Consider the following 24206-nt stretch of genomic DNA (forward strand, 5'->3'; position numbering starts at 1 on the left):
CCTTGTCCTCCCATCATCACTGTCACCAGACCATCACCCTTGTCCTCCCATCATCACTCTCACCAGACCATCATCGTTGTCCTCCCATCATTACTGTCACCAGAACCATCACCACTGTGCTCCCATCATCACTGTCACCACAACCGTCACCCTTGTCCTCCCATCATCACTGCCACCACAACCATCACCCTTGTCCTCCCATCATCACTGTCACCACACCTATCACCACTGTCCTCCCATCAAACTGTCACCACACCATCACCATTGTCCTTCCATAATCACTGTCACCACAACCATCACCATTGTCCTCCCATCATCACTGTCACCACAACCATCACCCTTGTCCTCCCATCATCACTGTCACCACACCATCACCACTGTCCTCCCATCATCACTGTCACCACAACCATCACCCTTGTCCTCCCATCATCACTGTCACCACAACCATCACCACTGTCCTCCCATCATCACTGTCACCACAACCATCACCACTGTCCTCCCATTATCACTGTCACCAGACCATCACCACTGTCCTCCCATCATCACTGTCACCACACCATCACCACTGTCCTCCCATAATCACTGTCACCACAACCATCACCCTTGTCCTCCCATCATCACTGTCACCACAACCATCACCACTGTCCTCCCATCATCACTGTCACCACAACCATCACCCTTGTCCTCCCATCATCACTGTCACCACAACCATCACCCTTGTCCTCCCATCATCACTGTCACCACAACCATCACCGTTGTCCTCCCATCATCACTGTCACCACAACCATCACCCTTGTTCTCCCATCATCACTGTCACCATAACCATCACCACTGTCCTCCCATCATCACTGTCACCAGACCATCACCCTTGTCCTCCCATCATCACTGTCACCACAACCATCACCCTTGTCCTCCCATCATCACTGTCACCACAAGCATCACCCTTGTCCTCCCATCATCACTGTCACCACAACCATCACCCTTGTCCTCACATCATCACTGTCACCAGACCATCACCCTTGTCCTCCCATCATCACTGTCACCACAACCATCACCCTTGTCCTCCCATCATCACTGTCACCACAACCATCACCCTTGTCCTCCCATCATCACTGTTACCACAACCATCACCCTTGTCCTCTCATCATCACTGTCACCACACCATCACCCTTGTCCTCCCATCATCACTGTCACCACAACCATCACCATTGTCCTCCCATCATCACTGTCACCACAACCATCACCCTTGTCCTCCCATCATCACTGTCAACACAAGCATCACCACTGTCCTCCCATAATCACTGTCACCACAACCATCACCACTGTCCTCCCATAATCACTGTCACCAGACCATCACCCTTGTCCTCTCATCATCACTGTCACAACAACCATCACCCTTGTCCTCCCATCATCACTGTCACAACAACCATCACCACTGTCCTCCCATAATCACTGTCACCTCAACCATCACCACTGTCCTCCCATAATCAATGTCACCACAACCATCCACACTGTCCTCCCATAATCACTGTCACCATAACCATCACCACTGTCCTCCCATAATCACTGTCACCAGACCATCACCACTATCCTCCCGTCAGCACTGTCACCACCATCACCATCATCACCACCACCTTTAGCATCACCATTATCACCACCATCAGCACCATTAACGTCATTATCACCATTATCATTACCATCAGCACCACCATCATCACCATCAGCATCACCATCATCCCCATTGTCGCTATCATCACCATTATTATTACTCTGAGAGATAGTTCCAGCTTGAAGTGAACCCCAAGAATAGTCATCTTCATACCAGTGATCCCTCCTGTGCTTCAAGTGTCATGAGAGCTGACGCCTTGCCTCATAGGCTAGATGCCCCAGTAATACCAGGGACACTTGTGTGCCCATCAGACCAGGGCCTGAGTGGACCCTGGTGTATCCTCCCTCATGTGGCAGGGAGACAAGTGTGTATACAATCACAGCAGTGCGATGGTGACAACTAGAGATGTCCTGGGACAGCTCCTGCTAGGGTAGCCTAGTTCTTAAGCCTAGTTTTCAAGTTAGAAGGGTCCTATGCTCACCCCAGGCATAGAAAGACTGAACCATTTGCTGATGAGCAGATACCAACCCCAGCAGAACTGCCACTGGTTCCCCAGCAGCTTAGGAGGAAGCAGAAAGTAGATGTCAACCCATACAGATGCCTCAGCAGTGTCCTGGACTCAGGTCAGGGTTAGTTTTTGAGTCTCTCTCTCTCTCTCTGGCTTTTCGAGGTAGGGCCTCTCTATAGACCAAGCTGATCTGGAATTCACTATGTAGTCTCAGGGTGGCCTCAAACACATTGCGATCCTCCCATTCTGCCTCCCAAGTGCTGGGATTATAGGCTTGTACCACCATGCCTGGCTTAGTTTTTGATTCTTTTTTAAAATTTTTTTGTTCATTTTTATTTTCTTATTTGAGAGTGACAGAGAGAGTAAGAGAGAGAGAAGGAGGTATATATATATATATATATATATATATATATATATATATATATATATATATATATATATTAGATAGATAGAGAGAGAGAGAGAGAGAGAGAGAATGGGCACGCCAGGGCCTCCAGCCACTGAAAACAAATTCCAGTCATGTGCACCCCCTTGTGCATCTGGCTAATGTGGGTCCTGGGGAATTGAGCCTCGAACCGGGGTCCTTAGGCTTCACAGGCAAGCACTTAACCGCTAAGCCATCTCTCCAGCCCAGTTTTTGATTCTTTTAACAAGTGCAGGTTGCTATTCTTACTTCCCATGAGAGGTAAAGCCACCAGCCTCAATTCTCCCAAGAGTGGCCAAGCAGGTTAAGCTCCCAGTTGTTGGGCTCCAACCCCCACACCTACCTTCAGCCACCCCTTAGCTCCCCTGATGCCTTTCTGAGGTAGTGCATAACATGCTTTGTGCCTTTAAGGACTCCTCAGTTGGCCAGACAGTCGCACACAGGCTGCAGAGTGGCATTAATACACACATGGAAGTAATTGTTCCAAAGAAAGCATGATCTTCAGTTCTTCAGGGATGTCTCTGCCATTTATCTCACTGACTGGTGCAATGCTTGTTTTGGGTCCCATGTCCTTCTTGAAACAGAGAAGTTGACAAATGCTCAGTGGAACTCGAGGTGTCCTCAAGTGGGTGGTCACAGGTCATAGTTTATGAGGATGGAGATGAGTATCACAGAGTCTGGATGTGGCTTCAGTGGATCCCTTTTCTGGAAGCTTTGTCCCCAGGATGATGGTGTTAAGATGAGAGAGCCTTTAAGAGGTGGGCCTAGTGGAAGCCACCTGGTCACTGAGGCACTGTCCTTGGAAGGGATTAATGTAGTTCTCAGGGGCTTCAGGGGATTGCTAGAAAGAGAAAACCTGGCCTCTGAATCCTTCCGACTTCCTGTCTCTATGTGATCTGTTCCATGAGAAGGCAGGTTACAGCAAAGGGCGCAGGCAAAATGCAGGATTCTTTGAATGCTACCAAGGTTGCAGTGCTGGCTCCCAAGGAAGACGGTACAGATGTGTTGAGACTGCACGAGCCTCAACCTTTGCCACAATTTACACCTGAAAATAGCTTTGGTTCTGAAGGAGAGCTCAATAAGAATAACATGGGGGAGCTGGAGAGCTGGCTAAGTGGTTAAGGCACTTGCCTGCAAAGCCCAAGGACCCAGCTTCAATTCCTCAGAACCCACATAAGCCAGATGCACGTGGTGGTGCATGCATCTGGAGTTCATTTGCAGTGGCTAAAGGCCCTGGCACACCCATTCTCATTCTCATTCTCATTCTCTCTCTCTTTCTCATAAATAAATAAGTAAATAAATAAAATAATATTAAAAAAGAATAGCACGGTGGTCTAAACAAGAGACATCTATGCTGTAGTTCTGTAAATCAGAAAGCGGATCTAATCCACACCTTGCAATTCCCTCCAACCCCTAGCTGAGCACTATAGTAGAACCCCTTTAGCCCTGACCAAGATGGTTTTGTGTCTTTTTTCAAAAATGAGGTGAGGGCATTCAGCTTGCTATATAGTCCTTGGGTTTTGGGTATTTTACACTATGCTTGGCTTGACAATAAATATTTTACAAATAAATCTTTTTTAAAAACTTGCATTTCTATAAATGGACAAATAAACATATGGCTCATTTTCTTCAAAATAACTTGCATTTCTTCAAGTGGCAGATGAATAAAAGCAAGGTATTTAGTAGAATGATGTTATTTACTGGCATTTTCCTGTGCTCAATTAATTCATCAATACACTATTACCCAATGAATTATTTTTTGTCAACTCATTTCGTGCATCCATGTGAGTTCTCATGTGACTGCGCTCTGAAGTGTTTGCTGACTCAGTGCAAAACATCCTCTGAACTTGGGCTGAGATGTCTCAGAGGAAGAAAGACAGATCCACACTGAGTCCTAACGCTTCCCACGGGGCTGTGGCCCAGCCCACACAGGCCTCTGAGACACACTAGTGTGGGCCAGCAAATCCTGGGGCTCCTCTTACCTTGTGGGCTTGGTCTAGTGCCTGCTTCCTGTAGTCCAGCTCCTCTTCCAGGTAGCCCTTCTGTTTACTAAACAGCTCCTGAAACATGAGAGGCCTGGGTCTCAGCCCCGGGAGTCCAGACCTGGTGATGCCAGCCGCAGGGGCACGTGGAGAGATGCCACCAACCTTCTCACTCTCCAGATCCACCATCTTTCTCTGCAGTGCTGTCTCTGTCTCTTCTATTCTCTGGAGCCACTGATCACAAACAGAAGAAGCAGGTGACAGTTACCCCAAACATCACCCATAGGGATACCGGTTCCACCCCATGCCCCACTCTATAGTGACAGCCTGGAGAGGATCCAGGGAAGCCTGGCTCAGGAAAGGGAGTAGAGGCTGGGCTGGAGTTGTGGGCTCCATGGACCTAGCATATCTGGCTCTCACCACCCACCCCACCAGCTGTCTAGGATGCCTGCTCCTCTGCCATTCCCAGGAAAGGAGGGATATTGTTTTAGGGGGCAGCAGGAGAAGATGTGTCTGCTGAGCTCTGCTAGAAGAGGTAGGTGGCTTGTTTCCACAAACCTCTGTTTGCCAGAGGTCTGAGAAGAGGCTGAGAGCAGCCCACTAGGCAGGTCTGGGCTGGGGAAAGGACCAGGAGGAGGCTAGCAGGCTGAATGGTCCCAGATCAGGGAACTATGGAACTCTGGGCAGTTTTTCAAACTCTACCCAGCTTCCAGCTTTTGAGGGGCATTGGGGCAGATCTGTGAAAGGAGGCAAAGGCAGAGCTGGGTTGGGCCAATGTGTGGTGGAATTTGACCTTTGCAGAGGCACACAGCGGTGCCTTGACCTGTCTCCCAGGTGGAGTGCTCCCCCACCAGGTACCCCTCCTCCTAGGGAAAGGGGTTTCCCTGAGCAAAGCTGGCCAGAGAAGGCTGCACGAGCCCTGCCCTCCCCACCATCCACAACTCCCCGCTACCTTTTCTGCCAAGGTCAGGACGGTCCTGGCTTGTATGACAATCACTTGCTCCTCATTGGTGAGATTCTGCATCCAAAGAGAACATGGGTCAAATGCAGCTCCTTGCAGGGTGAAGACTGAATGATGTGTGGACAGGGGCTGGGGCTGGGGCTGTAGACACAGTTACTGAAGCATCTTCCCCAACTCTGATCGCTGGCACCCCACCAGGTTCTCTCTGGGGCACTGTTCATCTTGTCCTCTCACTGCCAGGACCACAAAGTTCTAAGTGAGCTAGCTGAGACAGCTCACCAGTAGGCAGGTCTGGACTACATGTTTGAACCAAGGGCTTGCCTGTCTGTCCCTGCCTGCCTTTGCTTAAAGCCAGCACTCTATATATGCAACCACAGGAAAGATTAAGTATTCATGGCTCTAGAGTGGTTCCAATCCCAGGGGTTTGCCCCCTTTTCTTCCTCTATGTTTTTATTCATTTTATTTTCACCAGAGAACCTCTGGGTGGTCTTTCTGAGCAGGGTTGGTATGGCTCTGGGGCAAAATGAACTCTCTCTGAGGATGTGGGCCCGTCACATACTCAGACCCCGGCTGCCACCTGCATGGGGTCCAAGTCTAGGGACACCTGTAGGGTGTGAGAGGCATGGGGCACCAATGCAGGGCAGAGGAGTCTCTTGTTCTCCCCAGGACATCTCAGGTGAGTTGCTCAGGTATCTACTCTTCACCTCTGGAAGGCACACCCCAACCTCTCAAGTAAGAACAGGGTGGCCCAGCAGAGCTGGTGACACTCTGGGAAGCACAGAGGCTCAGCCAACAGGTGGTTGCCCTCCTAGGGACAGGAGCCTCATCTGCCAGGGCCAGGCCTTGGTGCTCTTCACCCCTTCTGCTGCCCATCCTCCTTATCTCTACCCCTCCTGCACCTCCTCATCCATCCTGTTACTTCATCCTTCCTCTTTCTCTTCTTGCTCCTCTTCATCCCTTCTGTTCCTTGTCCCTTCTTTCCAAACCTCCTGCCCCTTCCTATCCCTCCTTCTCTCTGTCCCTCCTTCTCTGGAAGCTACTCAGGCTGCTTATAGACCCATGGCTCCTTCCACAGGGCAGGGCTGGGTAGCTACAGCTCTCCATACTTGAATCAGCGGGGTGATAGAACTTGTGAGGCTGAGTGAGAGGCTTCAGGATGGCTGAGGAGATCGACCTGGATGTGGTCACAGCAGGTGGAATGGCTCTCAGTGTCCCTTTTGGTGTGTAGTCTGCCCTTCTGTCCCCTGGAGGTCATACCCTTATGCTCCCCCTTGGCAGTGTGCTACTGCTCAGGCCATAGCCCTGGGGTGACACCAAGCCAGCTGCAGCAACATGGGCAGTGTTGCCTGCTAGGGAGGGTGAGCCTCTATCCTGCTGCCAAAGCTTCTCTGCCCTGCCTCTGTGCTCTGGCTCCTGAGGACTGAGGCAGATGGGCAATGCCCTGGCATGTGTACCTAGTGGCAGCAGCCACTGCATTCATATGCTGGCTATAAGGGGACAATCACCTGCTTCCTTACAAACGGTTACTGCATGGCCCCGGAGGCAACATGAGGGCTCAAAGCTCCTTGCAGTACAGTATTGGGTCAGGAGGTGCACGTGATATTTGCTGACCCAAAGGCACCCTCTTGGTCCACAGGCAGGAACTGCTGGGGTCTTCATAGGGCCTCCTGAAAAAAGGACTTGGCCACGTGTCCTCTCCTCCCCAGTCTCCTGTGTCCTGATCCCCATGATGGCCTAGATGGGCATCAGTGTACTCAGTGCTCTCCAGTGGACAGCCTCAGAGTGGGGAGGCCTGAACCAGGGCTGGGCTGGGCTGTAACCCTATCTGCTACTAAACCGACTCTGGGACCCTGGGTGAGTGCCTGCTGGGGTCTCAGATACATCAGATGAAGCCAAATATGAGTCCCAGGAGAGCGTGATGGAGCAGGTTCCTGGAGCTCAGCCCCAGGACACGTCACACCTCCACCCGTCCTTGCTCTGGGGTGGTGTTTCACCATCTTGGCCATGATGGAACCACCAGGATTGGGCAAGGGGTGGATACAACCAGAAGGCCTCCCTAAAGGTGCTTCTTCCTGCTCTGTTCCTCACTGTTCTCTGGGTGATGGGTAGTTGAGGAGACAACCTCACTGTTCAGAGGGAGCACGGAATTCAACAAGTTCGGCATAATGCACGGAGGACAAATGGATCGATGGATGGATGGAAATAAAAATAGAAGGAGGGTGAAGATTTCATTTACTTTGTCCACTTGGTATTTAATAGTCTTCTGAGTAGTTTGCTACAGAAATTGGACCTTGGCCCCAGATGAGATTTGGGGATTACCTATGGACACTGTCTCTTTCCAAAAATGAAGAAAGTGGTAACTCCTAAGGATACTAGAGTGTCTAAGAGCAACACTTGTACCCCCAAGTGGGCAGAGAAGAGCTGAAAGACTGAGAAGTCCAGAAACTAGGAACATGTGTCTGGAAGTACTGTCAACCAGGAGACTGGGCCCAGTGAACCAGGAGCAGACTTCTCCAAAATGCAGTTGGGGGCAGAGTGGCTAAGCTTGGGTCTCAGGGAAGGTCTCTGGACAGGAAGCCTAGGGTGATTGCAGCGGTCTGGGGTCTTGGGGGGCTGGGCTAGGGTGGGGGTCATGAGGAGCGTGCACTAGTCAGGAGAGCAACATACACTTACGGCGTTATCCCCCAGGATGTCCAGCTTCTTCATAAGCTCTGGGACCAGGATGTCCTAGGAGGCAGAGAGGGGACAGAGCGGCATGTGAGTAGCAGCCCAGTGAGCCATGCAGAGCAGAGGAGGGGTGGGACTTACCGTCACGCCTTCAGCCTCGCAGTACACCTGCAGGGGGCTCTTCCCATCTACGAAAGGCGTGTGGTGGAAGTTGATGGCAGGTGACTTCCTCTCTCTCTCCTAAGACAGACAGAGAGCAGAAGGCCTAAGGGTAATTCTTTTCCCATCTCTCCCCTCCCAGAATGCTGCAGTGCGGCCTGGGGAACACTGTACAAAACCAATGAGAAGTCAGCCCAAACTCAGCCCTGGTGGAGGCTGTAGGCAGAAACCTCAATGAATTGGCCCTGTGTGCTCGCTGTACCAGGTGATGGGGCCCTGGCTGTATGGAGCTCCAGCATGGGGCTCTAGCAGGCCCACCCCAGTCCCCACTTGCTCATCTGTCTAGGAACCCTAGGAGATGTCAGAAGGCTGAGGTGGAGAGTCACCCATGGGGCTGTCAGAGAGATGATGTTGCTCACAGCCTTCACACGCAGAGCCACATGCGGGAGTCCAGTAGGCCGAGGAGGGTGGCCTTATATAGAGAGGCCACACAGCCCTCCTGTGCCTAGGGAGGCAGATGGGAGGCCTGAAGAGTAGCCCCATCTGGACTCAGTGCTCACAGGCTGAGAAGGAGGATCTGGGGCCGTATGGGAATGACCAGGGGCTGCACCTGTGAGGACCACTCCCTTTAGCCTCAGTGGTTCTTATTGTCCAGCTGCCCTCATGGAAGGTGGCACAATGGCATGGGCCAGCTTGCCCAGTCTGATATCTCCTAAGGATCCTTGCTCCTCCCTCACCTCCTCTGTAGATCACAGCAGAGGACACGGGGATGAGGTGAGCAGAGCACAGATGCAGGGCACCTGACCATTATGCAACACCTTCTGCCCTATGAGTAAGAACGAATGTCTGCTGGGCTACACAAAGGTCTGGGCACTGTCCTTGCCACTGCCACCACAATGCATCTGTAGCCAGAGTGACATGGGCCACAGGTCTGGGAGCAGCCCTGGTCTTTCTGTTTGCTTTGCTGTTCCCTTGGGATGCCATGCTCTGCTTGTTCCTTGGGTTACCTTTTCTGCCCTCATCCTTCCTGGGAGCTGTACAATTAATCCCAACTTACCTCTTTCCTTTCCTATGGGGCTTTTGAATTCACAAGAGTCAGAAGGCTCAAGATCAGAATCCTGACTCATGACCCCATGGCCCACCAGCTCAGTGCCACCCTCGGTCCACCCTACCTCAAGCTCTAGGATCCGGAACTCCAGCAGCTCATTCTGGTCCTTTGCATCCTGGACCTCATGCTTTAGCCGAGCCTCTTCCATCTCCATTTGCTTTATCTGAAAAATTAGGAGAGAGGGCATCTAATTGTCTGCCCAGGCAGCAAGCTCAAGGTCAGCTTCCTGGCTTTCTGGAAAGCTCCTTGCTTTCCATGGGAATGGTGGACCTGCCTCATGCTCAGCCTCATCTCAGTTATGGTGTCCCAATGGGACTTGGCAAGCTTCTGCCCCTTGGCTCAGTTGGGGCAGGGACAGGGGCAGGCCTGAAGCCACACAGAAGACACAGGTGGAGCAGTAAGGAAGGTAAGGGTCTTCAGAGGACATGTTGTCCCCATGTGGCTTCTGGAGCTCAGGCTGGCCTAGAGCTCAAGGGCATATTGTTACCCCATGGAAGGATGGAGAACTCTAGTCGTGATGTGGCTGATGACACTGGTAAGAATGACCCTGCTGTGAGGGCTTCCCAACAGTGAGGTACACAAGGGCTGCGATGTAGCTCAGCATGAGGGACAGGGAACTCGCTTAGCATGGACAAGGCCCAGGATTGATACCCAGCATGACAAAAATGAACAAAATAAAAACCAAAGATAAACCCAGTGCCGCCCACAGTGCACAACTCAGGCAGCTTCATGAGGGAAGGTGGCCACTGTGGTTAGGTACCTGAATTCATCTCCCCCAGAAGTGAACTTGAGGGACTCAGGGGTCTATGCTAATGCTCAGGAGACCAGCAAGGCGGGCATCCTGTAAGCGAGCCTATCCAACCAGTGCTGTCCTTACGCAGTGCCAATCCCTACACTGCACAGATGGCTGTGATGAAGTGCCTGCAGGGCAGCTACGGGACTCTGCCCACCACATGTATGTGGGAGCTGCACATGTGTGTGCTGATACATGTGTACATGTGTGTGCATGCATGTGGAGGCCAGAGGACAATCTTGGGTGGCCACATCAGGAGCTGCACCCCTCTCCTATTTTGAGGCAGGGTCTCTCATTATCCTGGAAATCACCAATTAGGCCAGAAAGTCCCAGAAATGTTCCCATCTTTGCCTCCTAGTGCTGAAATTGCAGGTGTGTGCCAACATGCCCAACATTTCGTGACAGCACTGGGGACTGACTTTAGGTCTTCAGGCTTGTGAAGCAAGTGCTATACTATCTGAGCCAATCCCCCAGCCTCAAAGCAGAGATTTTAAGTGTGCACATTAGCACCTATGTGTGCATGAGGCATTTGAGTGTAGATGTGCCTGGGTCTTACTATGCATATGAGCATCTGTGTGTGCACATGCATTTAAGTGTGAGTGTGCATAGGTGCCAGTGTGCACCTCAAATACCAACCACACATCTCTTGTCTGAGCCTGCCTTGGGAAAGGTGTGGCAGTCTCAGGAAGGAGCTAAGAGAGTCATAACAATAGCCTGACCACCCCATGTTTTAACCACAGAACATAGTCCAAGCAATAAAACCATGGCTAGGAAGATAGAAGAGGTTACATCATTCTCAAAGGCCCTTGTAACCTAGAACCAAGAGAGTCCATAACTGTGGGCTACTGCCAGGTGCTGCACAAGTTACATCGTCAAGAACAAAACCCCAAGTTTACATGAGGACTCTCAAAGGGTCTGTTCTCTGAGGGCAAACTTTACTGAAAGCAGTTCTCCAACCCCCACGGCTTCTGGCCGAGATGGTCCCAAGGGTTTCAAAAGGGAAGCTGTCTCATGCAGTCTCCTGCCATCTACTGTTGGACCATCCACACAGCACAGCACCATGGAGACAGCTGAAGACAGCTCTGCCTGACCTGGGAGAACAGGCACTGGCTCCTCATCCAGGAGGCAAAGAGGAGTAAGCATCCAGGCCCCCGGTAGGCTTCCCACAGAATTAGCCACAGAAGGTCCAGGAACCTGTGCCCAAGCCACCAACCCAGAGGGCTTGCTGCATGCCCCATGAGTGCAGGGTGTCTTGCCAGACTCACACAGGGCTGGTGTGGGGTGTACCTTTTCAACAAGCTCTTGATTCCTTCGATACAGTGCTTGCTTCTCCTCAATCCACTTCATATCCTGGAAAGGGGGATTAAGATGAAGATGTGAGTACCCTGCAGGAGAGCACTGTGAGGCCACATCCGAGCAGGCCTGGGCAGAGCTCAGCACCCTGGCACCTGTTCCCGCAGCAGTCCCCGCGGACAGTGCCCGTCCTCTTTGAACGTCCTGGACTGAAAGCATGCGCAGCCAAAGCTGCACCCTGAGGGCTTCTCCACAATGCCGCATCCACACAGGGACAGCGAGCACCCCAGGCCAGGTGCCCAGTGACATGTGGCAATCATTGGACCAGGGAACCCTGAGCTGGCCAGGAAGGACATAGGCTGGGCAGGAAAGCAGAGGCTCAGGCAGATGGGAGAGGACAAGACACTCAGCATGGAGTTCTGTCCACTCCACACTCGGGATGCATGGCAGGTTTCAGGCCTTGTGTTCTTTCAAAAGATGTGCATGGAGACTTTCTGACCCAGCCTCGCCGTCTGATTTAGAGGAATCCAGGCTCCTCAGAACACCCTTTGTCACCTGGATACCGTGGTCCACCCCTCTACCGGTAGCATTTTTAAGTTTAAAGCCATATTGGGAGGAGAGCTGGCCTCCTCCAATTCCGGAGTTGGGAAGGTCCTCCCTGGGAGGGCGCCTGTAATGGTGTGGTCAGGTCCAAACCACAGGCCTCCATGCTCTCACTCCCCTTCTAGTCCTCAGCTTCCTCACGACTCTTTCTCTTCTAGAACAAACGATGGCATAGCAGCATCTGGGACATGACATTAGACTGGGCTCCAGGGGCATCTCCTGTGACATCTAGGCCACACTGCCCCTTGGTCTGCAATGGCTGTGCCTGGTGCCATCTGAACATCACTGCTGCATGCTCATTCACACAATGGCCAGGAAATGAGCAAGAGTGTCAGGTAAACACTGCTGGGGGCTATGACATCGAATCTGAGGAAATTGGCAATGGACCATGACATCACTTTCAGCGTCCTTTTGCCTGTCCACCTAGTAGTTTACATATTGAGGACAACCAGTGGCTCAGCACTGGGGCTTGGCAGGACCAGGGGAGCACATCCCACTCTCAGGGAGCTCTTGCAAGCTCTCTGCACCCCATGGAAACGTACTCGAGCTTGTCTCAGGTCCAGTAGGCCAGGAGGGGATTCTCAGGCCCTTAGGACCCAACACTGAGAGGGGGTGGGGGAAAAAGTGAGGGCAAGCTCCTCGGGTCACCTAATTCTGAGGAGGATGGGTTGGCTCCCCAGGTCAATGGCCCTGTCTGGAATGGCCAGGGTTGTGGTGGGATGTAGAACCCATAGCCTTAGCCCTGGCTCAGAGTACTGGTGGCCAAGCCCAGGAGAGCCCTGTCCCATGAGTGGGTGGAGTCCTGCTTCATGCAAGGCTTGCCAGGACACTCCTTCCGGGTTTTAGAGTTTGTACTGAGCTGCGTTACATAGCATGGGAAGTGTGCTGTACCCGCTCAGCTTCAGTTTCCTGGAATAATTCCTACCTAATCCATGCCCACACCCCACCACCTTCTCAAAGGAAAGGGCCAGGCCTCTCCAAGCCCTGCCCCACCCAAGGCCAAGGCCAAGGGCCCTATGAGTGCCCAGAGGAGCTCACCTGCCCCTGCTCAGCCAGCGCCTTTTCCAGGTCCTCCACCCGCGCCTGTGCTCTCTGCACTTCTGCGTGTAGCTGCTCGCGGGTCTGTAGGAGGGGAGGAAGAAGACATCAGACTTTCGCTAACAGTCCAGGCATACAGACATGCTAATGGGGAGGCAGGCAGCAGAGGACTATCACAGCCCAACTAATTGAGAAGCGGCCATGCTGTGTCTTCCTTTGAAAAGGACGTTTCCAAGGGAAGGACTTTGGGGCTGGGCAGAAGAAGCAGTTTCAAGTAGGGTGTAGCAGGAAACATCTGGGGACAATTCTGAGAGTGTGTCTGAAAATCCCTTGCTCATGGGGTGAAACAGTGAGAGGACGCCTGGGTCCTAGTGGGCTCAGCCCTGTCAGTACTGGCTAGACTGGCTGTACTGGTGACAGAGGACACACTGAGGGGCTGAGAGTCTGCAGAAGCTCCCCAAAGGTGTGCGCCTGGCCAGCGCCCTCTGCTGGCCCTCAGGTGCACTGCAGCTTGTGCTCTTGCTATCTCCTCCGTGGACCTGCCTCTTGGACAAGTGGGCCTGTGGCGAACAAGTCAGTCAGTCCATCTGGTTTGTGAAAAGTCCCTCTTGGGCCTCGCTCTGTCTGGGTCCAGTTGCTCTCCCTCGACCTAACTTTCTCTGCCCATAGAGTTCTTGTTTCTGGTCTTAGGGAAGTATGGACAGAGGCTGTGTCTAACTTTGTCTTTCTCTAAAGATCATGTAAAAATTAAGTCAAAAAAAAAGTAAAAGAGAAAGCATTTAAAAATCTATCCTGGCCAGGTGTGGTGGCGCACACCTTTAATCCCAGCACTCGGAGGCAGAAGTAGGAGGATCGCTGAGAATTCGAGGCCATCCTGAGACTCCATAGTGAATTCCAGGTCAACTTGAGCTAGAATGAAATCCTACCTCAAAAGACCAGTAAATAAAATAAAATAAAATCCATCCTGCTGGTGTGTGTTGGTGTGAGTATGCACATGTATGGGTGTGTGTGTGCATATAAGTGTGTACAGTGCATGTGTGGATTCCAGAAGATAACCTCAGATGTTATCCCCAAGAATGCCATCCACCTCTTTGTGAGACAAGTCTCTCATTGACTTAGAAATCACCAGTTAGGCCAGAGCAGCTGGTCAGCATGCCCTGGGACCCTCCTGTCTCCAACTCCCAAGTTCTGGGATTACAGGTGCACATTACCACACCTGGCATGTATGTCGGTTCTGGGAATCAAACTCGGGTCCTTACTTTACCCAGTGACACTATCTCCCCACATCTATAGCCCTCTTATATGCAGAAATATATCCTTTCCATTTTCATTTTGGTTTGCCAAGCCAGGAGGAGGAAGCCACCTCCAGGGACAGGTGAGTCTCCACCCCACTCAAAGCAGGGCAGGGGGCTTGTGAGGGTTTTCTTTGAGTTTCCACAACAGGGGTCTTCAGTGGAGCTCTCAGGAAGAGTGAGGGTCAGGCCTGCAGGGTGGCTCTCCAAGAGCAGTGTAATGAACAAAGCCAGGGGCAATAGCATCAGTGCCCCTTCGCCTGGAGAAGCCTGTCTTCCACCCAACCTCAACCCTTCATTCAGAATCGCTGGATGATTATTGATGACTCTCGCCCTGTAGGGTGGTTAGGGAGGGGGAGGCTGACTGGAACTCCGACTCTATAGCTTCCTATGCCCCACCTCCCCAGGAAGTGCTTGTCTTCCCACTACACCAGCTGTGCCCCCCAAGGCAGCTGCCCGGGAAGTGTTGATTTTGATGGTGGTGGTAGCCATGAGGCTACCCCGCCTTCCCTGGTGTCCTCACTGCATCTAATGGACAACAGAGGGCGCCCAACCCTTTCTGCTTGGCTGGGCATGGTCACTGCTGACTGCTGCGCATGTCCAAGGGAAGCAGGCAGGAGAGACAGTGCTGTCTGCACAGCCTGTGCATGGGGTTCGAGATCAAAGCTGGCACAGCGTTTGGCTCAAGAGTTGCTAGAAGAGTGAATAGTGCTCACAAATCCACACATTGTCCCTAGTCCGTCGCTCGGCCTCCTAGTCACAGTGGTCACCTGAAAGCACGTGACTTCACCTTAGAGGATGCGGGCCTGGTGTGCACTGACCACAGCCCGTTTCAGGAATGGATGAAAGCCTTTAGGGGCCCTCCACCACATCCATGCTACCACCCTTCAGGCCTGTCCCATGCCCAGCCTGGGATGCCCCAGCCATGGCCTCCACAACACTTGCTTTTAGTGACCTCAGTGAACGTCAGCCAGGGTGGCTGTTATGTTGGGAGGAACATGAGTCAGCAACAAAATCTGGGAGAGTAGGGTGTCCCTGACAGGGCCACAGGGAGCAAGCTGAAAGGAGCTGAGTGGGAGTTGGGACATCATGGAGTAGAAGTCATTTAGACCTTAACTTCTCGCTCTGCATCCAGCGTCCCTCCAACCTGCTCCTGAAGTAAGGCGTAGGCTCGCTGCAGGGCCTGGTACTCCATAGTCAGCTGCCGAAACCTCAGCTCTGTCTCTTCCTTGGCCATGCCCTGGAGAGGTGCGTGGCACCACACCAACAGCACATGTGCAGAGAGACGCAGCATTAGCACGAGCCCCTCGCGGCAGTACTCCCCGACTCCTGAGCTCAGTTCTTACCAGCAAGATCCACTGGAGAGGTCTTTCTAGAACATGACAGGGGGAGGCTCTGCAGCCTGCAAGGGGAGCTGCCATCTGGGGACCAGTGCTATTTGGAGAAAGATTTTCTGGGAGGCAACCTGAGCCCCTGGGGTAGGTGACTGAGCTGGCCACAATGATCCTAGAATGAGCTTTATTGATTGGTGGCCAGAGGCCAGGACCTACTTCCAGTCAGGCTGCCCTCACCCAATGGAGTCTCCATTACTGACTAGGCTCCCACATAGCTCTGTCCTGCATAAATGTTTCATGGTGGGCATTATGGCTCAGGAGGCTGAAGTGGGTGAGTCGCCATGAGTTCAAGGCCACCCTGGGCTACCAACTGAGTTCCAGGTCAGACTAGGCTAGGTGGAGTGAGATTCTGCCTCAGGAAAAAAAAAAATATGTGTCATGAAAAGTGTGCTAGGCTGTGTCAAAGGAGAGCAGGAGGTAGTGAAGCTGTCTCCAGGGGCTTCCCACCTTGAGCTCTTTCCTACCATCACCCCCAGGACATGTGTGTCCAGCTTCAGTGACACCTGCTGCCACAGCTAGGAAGCAGGCGCAGGTGGGTCTGCTGCCACCTTGGAAGAGCCTCAGTGGGCCCTCAGGTCGAGGGGTGGGTCACGCCTAGGAGTGATTGAGTCTTGGAACTGCTTGCCCACTAATCTCTCTACCCCTGACTGTTCCCAGAGGCTTGTGGCAGCATATCATGATGGCTTAGATTTCTGGCTGGTCCATGGCCTTTGGACCTCCTTCTAGCACCTGCCAGGAAGATCCATCATAGCCTGGACCCTGGGCCTGGTCAGGCTATGAATCTCCTCCATTGCCTGTCCACACATAGCCACTGGGGCTGGACCAGTTCCTACAAAGCCAAACCCTGGCTTCCAGGATTAAGGGTTGAGATGGCTGCTAGACTGAAGGTGACCATCGTTCTGGCAGGATGGGCTGGCCAGTGGGGACACCTGGCTTTTGTTTATAAATGCAAAAGTTCCTCTCACTGCACTGAAGTCAAGCTTATCCACAGGATGCCTTGCCATAGGGCCCACCTCCTGCTGGGTGATTTGGACCCTCCTGGGAAGCTCTTGGAGAGGGTGGGGAGCCCTTTGCAGCCCTCTGCAGAAGGGGCTCGAGTCCCACAGATGGAAGGAAGCATAACTGGACACTGGAAACAGGAGTGGCTTGCAGCAACCACACAGCAAGTAAATAGAAGGGACTTCACACTAGGCAAGAGTGAGGGCTACTAGGAGCAGCCCAGCAGGCTCACAGGGATCAGAGCTCACTTGAGATACCCCCCAGCCCTGTGTCCCACCCTGCCTCAATGCCCCCCTGGGAATGGCCAAGTCTAGAAAATGATCCGAGCTACCTCTTGCAGGTCATCATCTGGGGTGCATGGTGTCTGGTCTGTCCGGTCTGTTTGGTAAGAGATGGAGGAGCCATCGGATTCCAGGGAAGTTTCTTCATCATACCCAAAAAAGGTCTCCACAACAACCGGCTTCTGACCAAAATGCAATGTGTTAGTGCCCTGCCAGGCCTCCTGCCTCCTCTTCCTGTTGCCCAGCTCTGGGGGAACCAGCTGAGAAGCTGTCCACCCAGGGCACAGCCCCACTGAAATCCACTCCTGTCAGTGCCCTTTGGGGAGTGCTACAACCGCTCTCCCACAGGCCAGAGTGGGCGAGAGCCAACTGGGTCACATCCTGGAGCAGGGCTGGTGACAGGCTGAAGGGGAAGTGGCCCACAGTCCTGTGAATAAGCTCGACTTTGACTTTCTTGCCCACTGAGCTCACACAGGCTGCAGAGATGGCTGCCTTGCTGTGCGTTTGCTCGGCAGGTGCTGCTTCCTATTGTGTTTACACAAGTACCCATCCTTGACAAACTGGAGTAAAAACCACACCGAACTGAGTTCTCTAACTTGTCTGAAGAGTCCCTGCCTTCAGGGACTGCACCCCCCATCCCAGGATCCCCTCACTCTTGCCTTCAAAACCTTGAGTTTGTTTATTTAGGTGTTAGAAATTTTACAAAGTCCTAAAGCTGCCCATCTTCTTTCAGCCACAGTCAAGGTCCCTTCATTCCTCAGCAGACCCTAAATCAGTGACTAGTCACTGTAATCTTGGGTCTCCCTGTTTGACCCTCTTTCAGAACCTTGTAGAGAAGCTCTTCTCTGGATCTCAGGTCCAACAAATGCCCCACAGACCACTGCTGCTGGACTCCCCATGGTCTTCCTCCTGCCTAGCAAAGCTCTATGTTCTTGTCCCATGTGCTGACCACTGCCCCACCTTTCCAGCTGAATGACCAACTGAGTCCAGCCCTGGCCACTCTGCCAAAGGCCTTCCCTATACCCCAACCTTCTCTAGGCTTCTCCATAGAAATACTGAGAAAATAAGCAAATGGAACAAGCATAAGCTTGAGGTTCTTTCAAAAACTGCTAGCTTGAATGGTTTCTAATCATCCAACTTCAAGTACACTAGTGGCCTGGCCTCTTGTCACATGGTTGCCCTCTCTCTCATGAGCAGTTGCTCCTCCCCTGACACACTCCACCTGCCTTCTCCTGCTTTTTCTCCTGCGGATACAAGAACATCTTTGCTAAAACCTCACTGGCCTCTTTATGCTCCAGCTCATTGCTGGCCAGTGCCTGACATAGCTTCAGCCTCCTGTTCTTGGGGCCCTCCTAGTGCAACCTCCCACCTCTCCCTGCTCTCAGAAACATAGGAAGCTGGGCAGTACACCAGCCATGCATTTAGCTGCTTCCAATTCCCTGAAGAGATCCTGAGGCGAGAGGCCCTGACAAACTCCTCCTGTCCTCCAGGCTTAGGGGCGAGATAAGTGTCTGTGACTGAGTGAAGAATTGCCTATGGAGGAGTACATGGAGTGTGTGAAAAGAACACATTCACATACTGTGCAGAAAGCAGGGATAAGGTAGATCCCTTGTGAAAGACCCACACACACACCCAAAAATGCCTCAATAAAACCATAGGCTTATCAGAAGGCATGGTGCTCCAGAGAGACTTCTCAGGTCTCCACATTTCCTAGAAACACAGGTAAGTCTTATGGGATGTGAGTGAAGCCTGTGTGGTCCAGGCTGCTGCAACCTGCGCAGGAACAGTTTGATGGCAGACATGCATGGTCCAGCCAGGAACAAGAGCAGCAGACAGTCCCATACAGGCAGCAGGATGTCTGTCCTCAGAGCTGTGAACCTCACCAGGGACAGGATTCAAAGTCCTGTAAGGGAAAGAGGACACTGGTGTCCTGTCACTCCCTGCTCTTCCTCCTCATCACTAAGACAGTTGTCCCTGTGGCCTTACATCTTCCCTGGGAAACAGGGCAGCAATGAAGATGGGTTTTCACACTGTTGGGTAAGAAAGTCCAAGCATGGTGGTCTTGTTTCAGACACCAAACAGTGGAGTGGAGAGGCCTTGGATGCACAGATCACAGGAGCATCCATAGCTCAACTGTTGAACTAAGGAGTCTGCACAGGGCCCTCTCCTCTGCTGACCATAAACTAGCCAAGTTGTCATTTATGGAACCACATCACTTGTCACAAATGTAAAACCACCCAGCCTTGCCCAGAGCCTTTCTCACAGACTTTGCCTGATGCAACTAACATCCCTGTAGTTGGAGCTACAAAAAGCCAAGGCTGTGAGACACTCTTCAGCATACTTCGAAACTTCCTGAAGCCGTCTCCTGGCTGCAACACTGCAGTCCTCAAACAAACTCAGGCCTCTGCTCTTAGCTAGGTTAGCATGACCTTGGATGATAAAATTCAAATCTATAAACAGGGTATTGACTTCAAGTCTTATTTTGGTTATTCCAGAGAAACCTTTTCTCTGTGTGGCATACATGTGTGTATGAGTGTTTGCATGTGTGTGGGCACATATGTACACACGTATGTGGAGGCAAGAGTTCAACATGAATGTCTTTCCTCAACTGCTCTTATACTTTTTTTTTTTTTTTTTGAGACAGGGTCTCTCACTGAACCAGATTGATTGAGCTCAACTATCTGGCCAGCAAGCCCCAGGAATCCCCGCCTCACTCAGCCTTCCCAGTGCTGTCATCTCAAGCACATGCCACCTCAGTGAGTACCAGGAATCTGAACTAAGGTCTTCAAGCTTGCTGTGAAAGCACGTTCCAGACTGAGCTATTTCCCCAGCCTCCTCAGTGATAATTTTTAATAAAATTATTTTATGTTAATCTGCAAAGAAAGATATTTGTTTCTGTTAAGTGGCCTTTAAACCTTACATTTCATGTCCTTGTCCACCATTTCCTTTACCTTGGGGATTTTGGCCATTTTCTTTCTCTGTTTCCGATACCTCAACAGCTTGTCCCGCTCCTGTGAAAACCAGTTGAGGAGGTTTTAAGTAGTTGAACAGCTCTGCCTGGCCAGTACATGGCTTAATGTTTGCTCTGCATCACTTAGACCAATATAGAAAGTGGTCTCAGGCTTGGTGGTTGTTGGGGTGGTCATAAACACACACACAAACCTATTATGGTTCTCTCCCACCCACCTGAAGCCAGCAAGACCCAATGGAGGTGACCCCTCAGCTTGTCACTCAGTGACCCACCAGCTCCCCTTCGGTTTGCATGTTGGGGGATGTGAAAGGAAGAACTGGGTGTTCAAGGAGGACCAGTGGTCCAGCCCCTCTGGCTCCATGGAAACACTGTCCTTGTTTGTGGAGATGCAGCTCCTGAGACACTGAGGAAGCCAACGCCTGCTCATGGCAGGGAAGCCACCCATGTTCTCACAGCTGCGAAGTGAACCAGCCTGTGATGGCCGGGAGAAACCGGTGGCAGTGGGGACAGAGAAAGTAGCCACTTGGCTCTGGCCTTCAGGTAGTAAACAGAGTAGTCATGGGACCTGGGTGCTGTGTCACCTGGGGCACCTGCTCCTGGGTGGCCCAGAATGAACAGGCTCTCAGCCATACCTCATGCCTTGGTCAGGCAGCACTGCAATAAGAAAACCCACCTAAGACTGCCATGGGCACTTCTGTCTAGATGAAAGAAGCCATCAGCCTAGAAGGGCCCATGGACAGCTACGCGAGGCAAGCGCGGAGGGCAGTGGATCGGTACTTACTAACACACTCTTCACGTAGCCAGCTGTCTCCAGGGTCTAGAGGAAGAGAGTGCCATGTCACAGAATGAACGGTGCAGAGCAAACTCTGTGGGGACAAACACCTGCATCCTAACGCAGGTCCCCATCATCCCCAAAGGCCTTGAAGCTTCTTTCTCCTGACCTAGTCCTATCCACCAAGGGTTCCATGAACATTCCAGAGCACCTGTTGCCTTTGTTCACAGGGAGGGGCCTTTCACTCCCTCAGAGCAAGAGGAAGAGGTCTGTGAGGAACTGCTATGATGTGTGCCTGTAACCAGCCCATGTCAACCTTTTCCTCATTTCCCCACTGATTATTGTTGCTGAAGCTGACAGTTCTTGGGTTCTGAGTGAGACAAGCACTCAGATCCCAGGAAAGTCCAAGGTAGGTTGTCTGAAACACCCATCCGCTGCTGGGGGCGGGATGGCAGCTTCCTGTCTAGTCTCACAGAGGCAGTTTAGTCATTGCAAAAGGTAGGTCAGCAACAGAGAGCAGAGCCACTGGCCAAAGCTGCCTCTGACATGACCCTGGTATTGTCAAGCAGGATCCCCATGTGGAGCAGAAGGCAACCCCAGCTAGAGGAACGAGATAGTGTCATGGAGCACCCCTTGCAGACCTATAATAGGGGAGGGGAATCACAGGGATGGAGGGCTGCATGGTGATCCCAAAATGTGTTCATGCCTCAATCCCCAGAACCTGTGATTGGGACCTGATTTGGAGACAGGCCTTTTCAGGTATTAAGTAGTGATGAGACCATCCTGGATTAGAGTAGGTCCTATACCTAAGACGGGGGCTCCCACAGAGACAGAAAATATTCAAACAGAAGAGGAGGAAGCCATTAGAAGATGGAGGTAGAGAGTGCAGTGACAGGGTCACTGTGTGAGAACCCTGGGCCACAAGGGCTGCGTAGAGGAAAGAGAGGAGCCTGCTAGCATGCCTGGAAGAAGTACTGTCACCCACACCTTGATTCTGGATGGGTCCTTGTAGAATTGTGAGCAAACAGATCGCATGGTCTTAAGCTACAGGGGCATATTCCAGACATACACAGTATGGCTGGCCTTGGAGTTGAAGGTCTAGAGTGACTCAAAGACCCAGGACAGGGAGCAGTCTAGGGCAGAGGTCTAGGGATCATGGTGTGCAACCCAGCCTGGGAAGCTGCACAGATGCTTGCCTTTCCCTCCACTTCACCCCTGTGCAGCTGGAAGTGTGCAGTAGGCAGCGGCGCTGCTGCAGGGGCTCACCTTGGAAAGCTCATCGATGAGGTTCTGTTGCTCCACTATCTGGACCTTGAGGAAGTCGATTTCTCTCTCATCTTGGCTTTGGTCAAGATCATTTAAGGAGCTGGGTCTCCGGATGATTCCGGCTCTCTCTCTCTGAAACCCCAAGCAGTGGTGGTGATGGAGGCCGGCCTGGATGGCAGGAGCTGGGGGCAGCCCTATTGGTCTCCTCGGAAGCTCAGGGCCCCGTGCACTGTTGGCTCAGGCCTTGGAGCACTGAGACTCCTAGTCTTGGCTACACAGAGGGATCCCAGTGGTCTCCTAGAAACTCTAGTCAAATGAGGGGGGGTCCCTCTACACCCTGAAAATGGACTACAGGAGTGGTCTGTGCATTTCCTTCTGCTCAGGTTCTAAAAAGATGAGTTTTGGGCCAGAGGGGCTGAGAACAGCCTGCACCACCCCATATTCTTACAAATTGCCCTTTGGCCTAACTTGTCACATGGTCTCTGGGGTTCTCAGAGCCAGAAGGAGGAGGGTGACAGCTCTAACAACATCATTCCCTGGCTCCATGGCAGAGGCAAGATCCTGTCTCCCTTGATAAATAGCACGGCCTGCCCTTCCTGTCGCTCCGTACAATGTGGTCCCAGGGCCTCTTACTGGCTATACCAGGACTTTCAGACTGTGAGCTCACTTGCCCAAGGTGCCAGTCTGAGGAGGACAAGGGGACCAGATGCTGCCTGGCTGTGCCCTGGCAGCTGCTTCTGTCGACCTGGCAGGCTCTTACCATTTCTATGTTCTCCCGAGTGACCGATTTCAGTTTGCTTTCTATGCGCCGTAAAGTGTGGGACAAATCTTCGTTTTTCCTGGTAAGCCGTTTGTTTTTATCCAGCAATGGCTTATACTGACTTTCAGCTTCTCTTAAACGCTTTAACTAAAAGAAAGATTAATTATACAACTTGAGATTCTTTTTCTGCATGTGTTTGTATATATGATGTGCATGTGTTTATATGTGTTTTGGGCACAGGAGTGTACATGTGTGAGCGTGTGTGTGAAAGCCTCGGGTATTGTTCCTCAGGAACACCATCTACCTCTTTTTAAAATTTTTATTTCATTTGGGGGGGAGAAATATAGACAGACAGAGAAAGAAAGAGAGAGAGTATGGGTGCACCAGGGCTTCCTGCCATTGCAAACGAATTCCAGATGCATGTGCTACTTAGTGCACCTGGCTTTAAGTGTAGATACTGGGAATTGAACTCAGATCTGTAGGCTTTGTAGGCAAGCACTTTAACTGCTGAGCCATCTCTCTAGCCCTCTTTTGAGACCAGGCTGGAACTTACCAACAGGCAGAGTAGCTAGCCGGTGAGTACTAAGAATCCCCCTGTTTCCACTTCCCACTGCTGGGATTGCAGACACGTGACACCATGCTGGCATTTAGTATGGCTGCTGGGGCCCAACTCAGGTCCGCATGCTTGTTACTGACCGCCCATCTCCCCAGTCCTATGATGTGAGGGTGAGGGTTTTTAAGTGACCAGAAATGGAGAGGTCTCCACGCAGAGCTAGCAGACTGAGTAGACAGAGCTCTATGTCCATGGCATTAAATATGCTAAAGACTCCCAAGTCCCCGGATGCCCATGTGCCATAGAATACCCATGGAACTCACCACATCCCTGTGTATGCTGTAACTCATGTGGTTGTTTATAATACCCCATACAAAGCAATTGCCATGCTAATAATTATGATATTGTGAGGGGAAGAATAGCAAGGGGAAAGCCTGTAAGGTATAGTGCAGATACAATTAAAAATACTATTGAGGGGGCTGGAAAGATGGCTTAACAGTTAAAGGCCCTTGCTAGGTAAGCCCGCTAGCCTAGGTTCAATTCCCCAGTTACTCATGTAAGCCAGATGCAAAAAGTGGTGCAAGTGCCGGGTGTGGCGGTGCATGCCTTTAATCCCAGAACTTGGGAGGCAGAGGTAGGTGGAATGCCATGAGTTCGAGGTTACCCCAAGACTACACAGTGAATTCCAGGTAAGCCTGGGCTACAGCGAGACCCTACCTCTAAAACAAAACAAAACAAAATTGTTGCAAGTGTCTGGTGTTTGTTTGCAGCAG

The 24206-nt window shown here is 51.8% G+C and overlaps 1 protein-coding gene across 20 annotated transcripts in view; it reads right to left on the reverse strand.

Moving 5' to 3' along the window:
* The window catches only part of Jakmip3 (Janus kinase and microtubule interacting protein 3), a 137288-nt gene that overhangs the window by 13394 nt on the left and 99688 nt on the right, over window positions 1-24206 (reverse strand). For 7 of the 20 annotated variants that reach the window (XM_045135869.1, XM_045135850.1, XM_045135837.1 and 4 more), the window contains 14 exons: window positions 22881-23027; window positions 22121-22252; window positions 20864-20899; window positions 20063-20122; window positions 17162-17293; window positions 15549-15677; window positions 13146-13229; window positions 11499-11561; window positions 9483-9581; window positions 8293-8391; window positions 8152-8211; window positions 5476-5541; window positions 4689-4757; window positions 4524-4601 (listed from right to left, as the gene is read on the reverse strand). In XM_045135869.1, coding sequence (XP_044991804.1) covers window positions 4524-4601; window positions 4689-4757; window positions 5476-5541; window positions 8152-8211; window positions 8293-8391; window positions 9483-9581; window positions 11499-11561; window positions 13146-13229; window positions 15549-15677; window positions 17162-17293; window positions 20063-20122; window positions 20864-20899; window positions 22121-22252; window positions 22881-23027 — 1254 coding nt within the window. The remainder of the gene's footprint in view (window positions 1-4523; window positions 4602-4688; window positions 4758-5475; window positions 5542-8151; window positions 8212-8292; window positions 8392-9482; window positions 9582-11498; window positions 11562-13145; window positions 13230-15548; window positions 15678-17161; window positions 17294-20062; window positions 20123-20863; window positions 20900-22120; window positions 22253-22880; window positions 23028-24206) is intronic. The other 13 variants (XM_045135862.1, XM_045135847.1, XM_045135820.1 and 10 more) reach the window with 3 other exon arrangements.

The sequence above is a fragment of the Jaculus jaculus genome, chromosome 1 (genome assembly GCF_020740685.1).
Source record: "Jaculus jaculus isolate mJacJac1 chromosome 1, mJacJac1.mat.Y.cur, whole genome shotgun sequence".
Taxonomy (NCBI): domain Eukaryota; kingdom Metazoa; phylum Chordata; class Mammalia; order Rodentia; family Dipodidae; genus Jaculus; species Jaculus jaculus.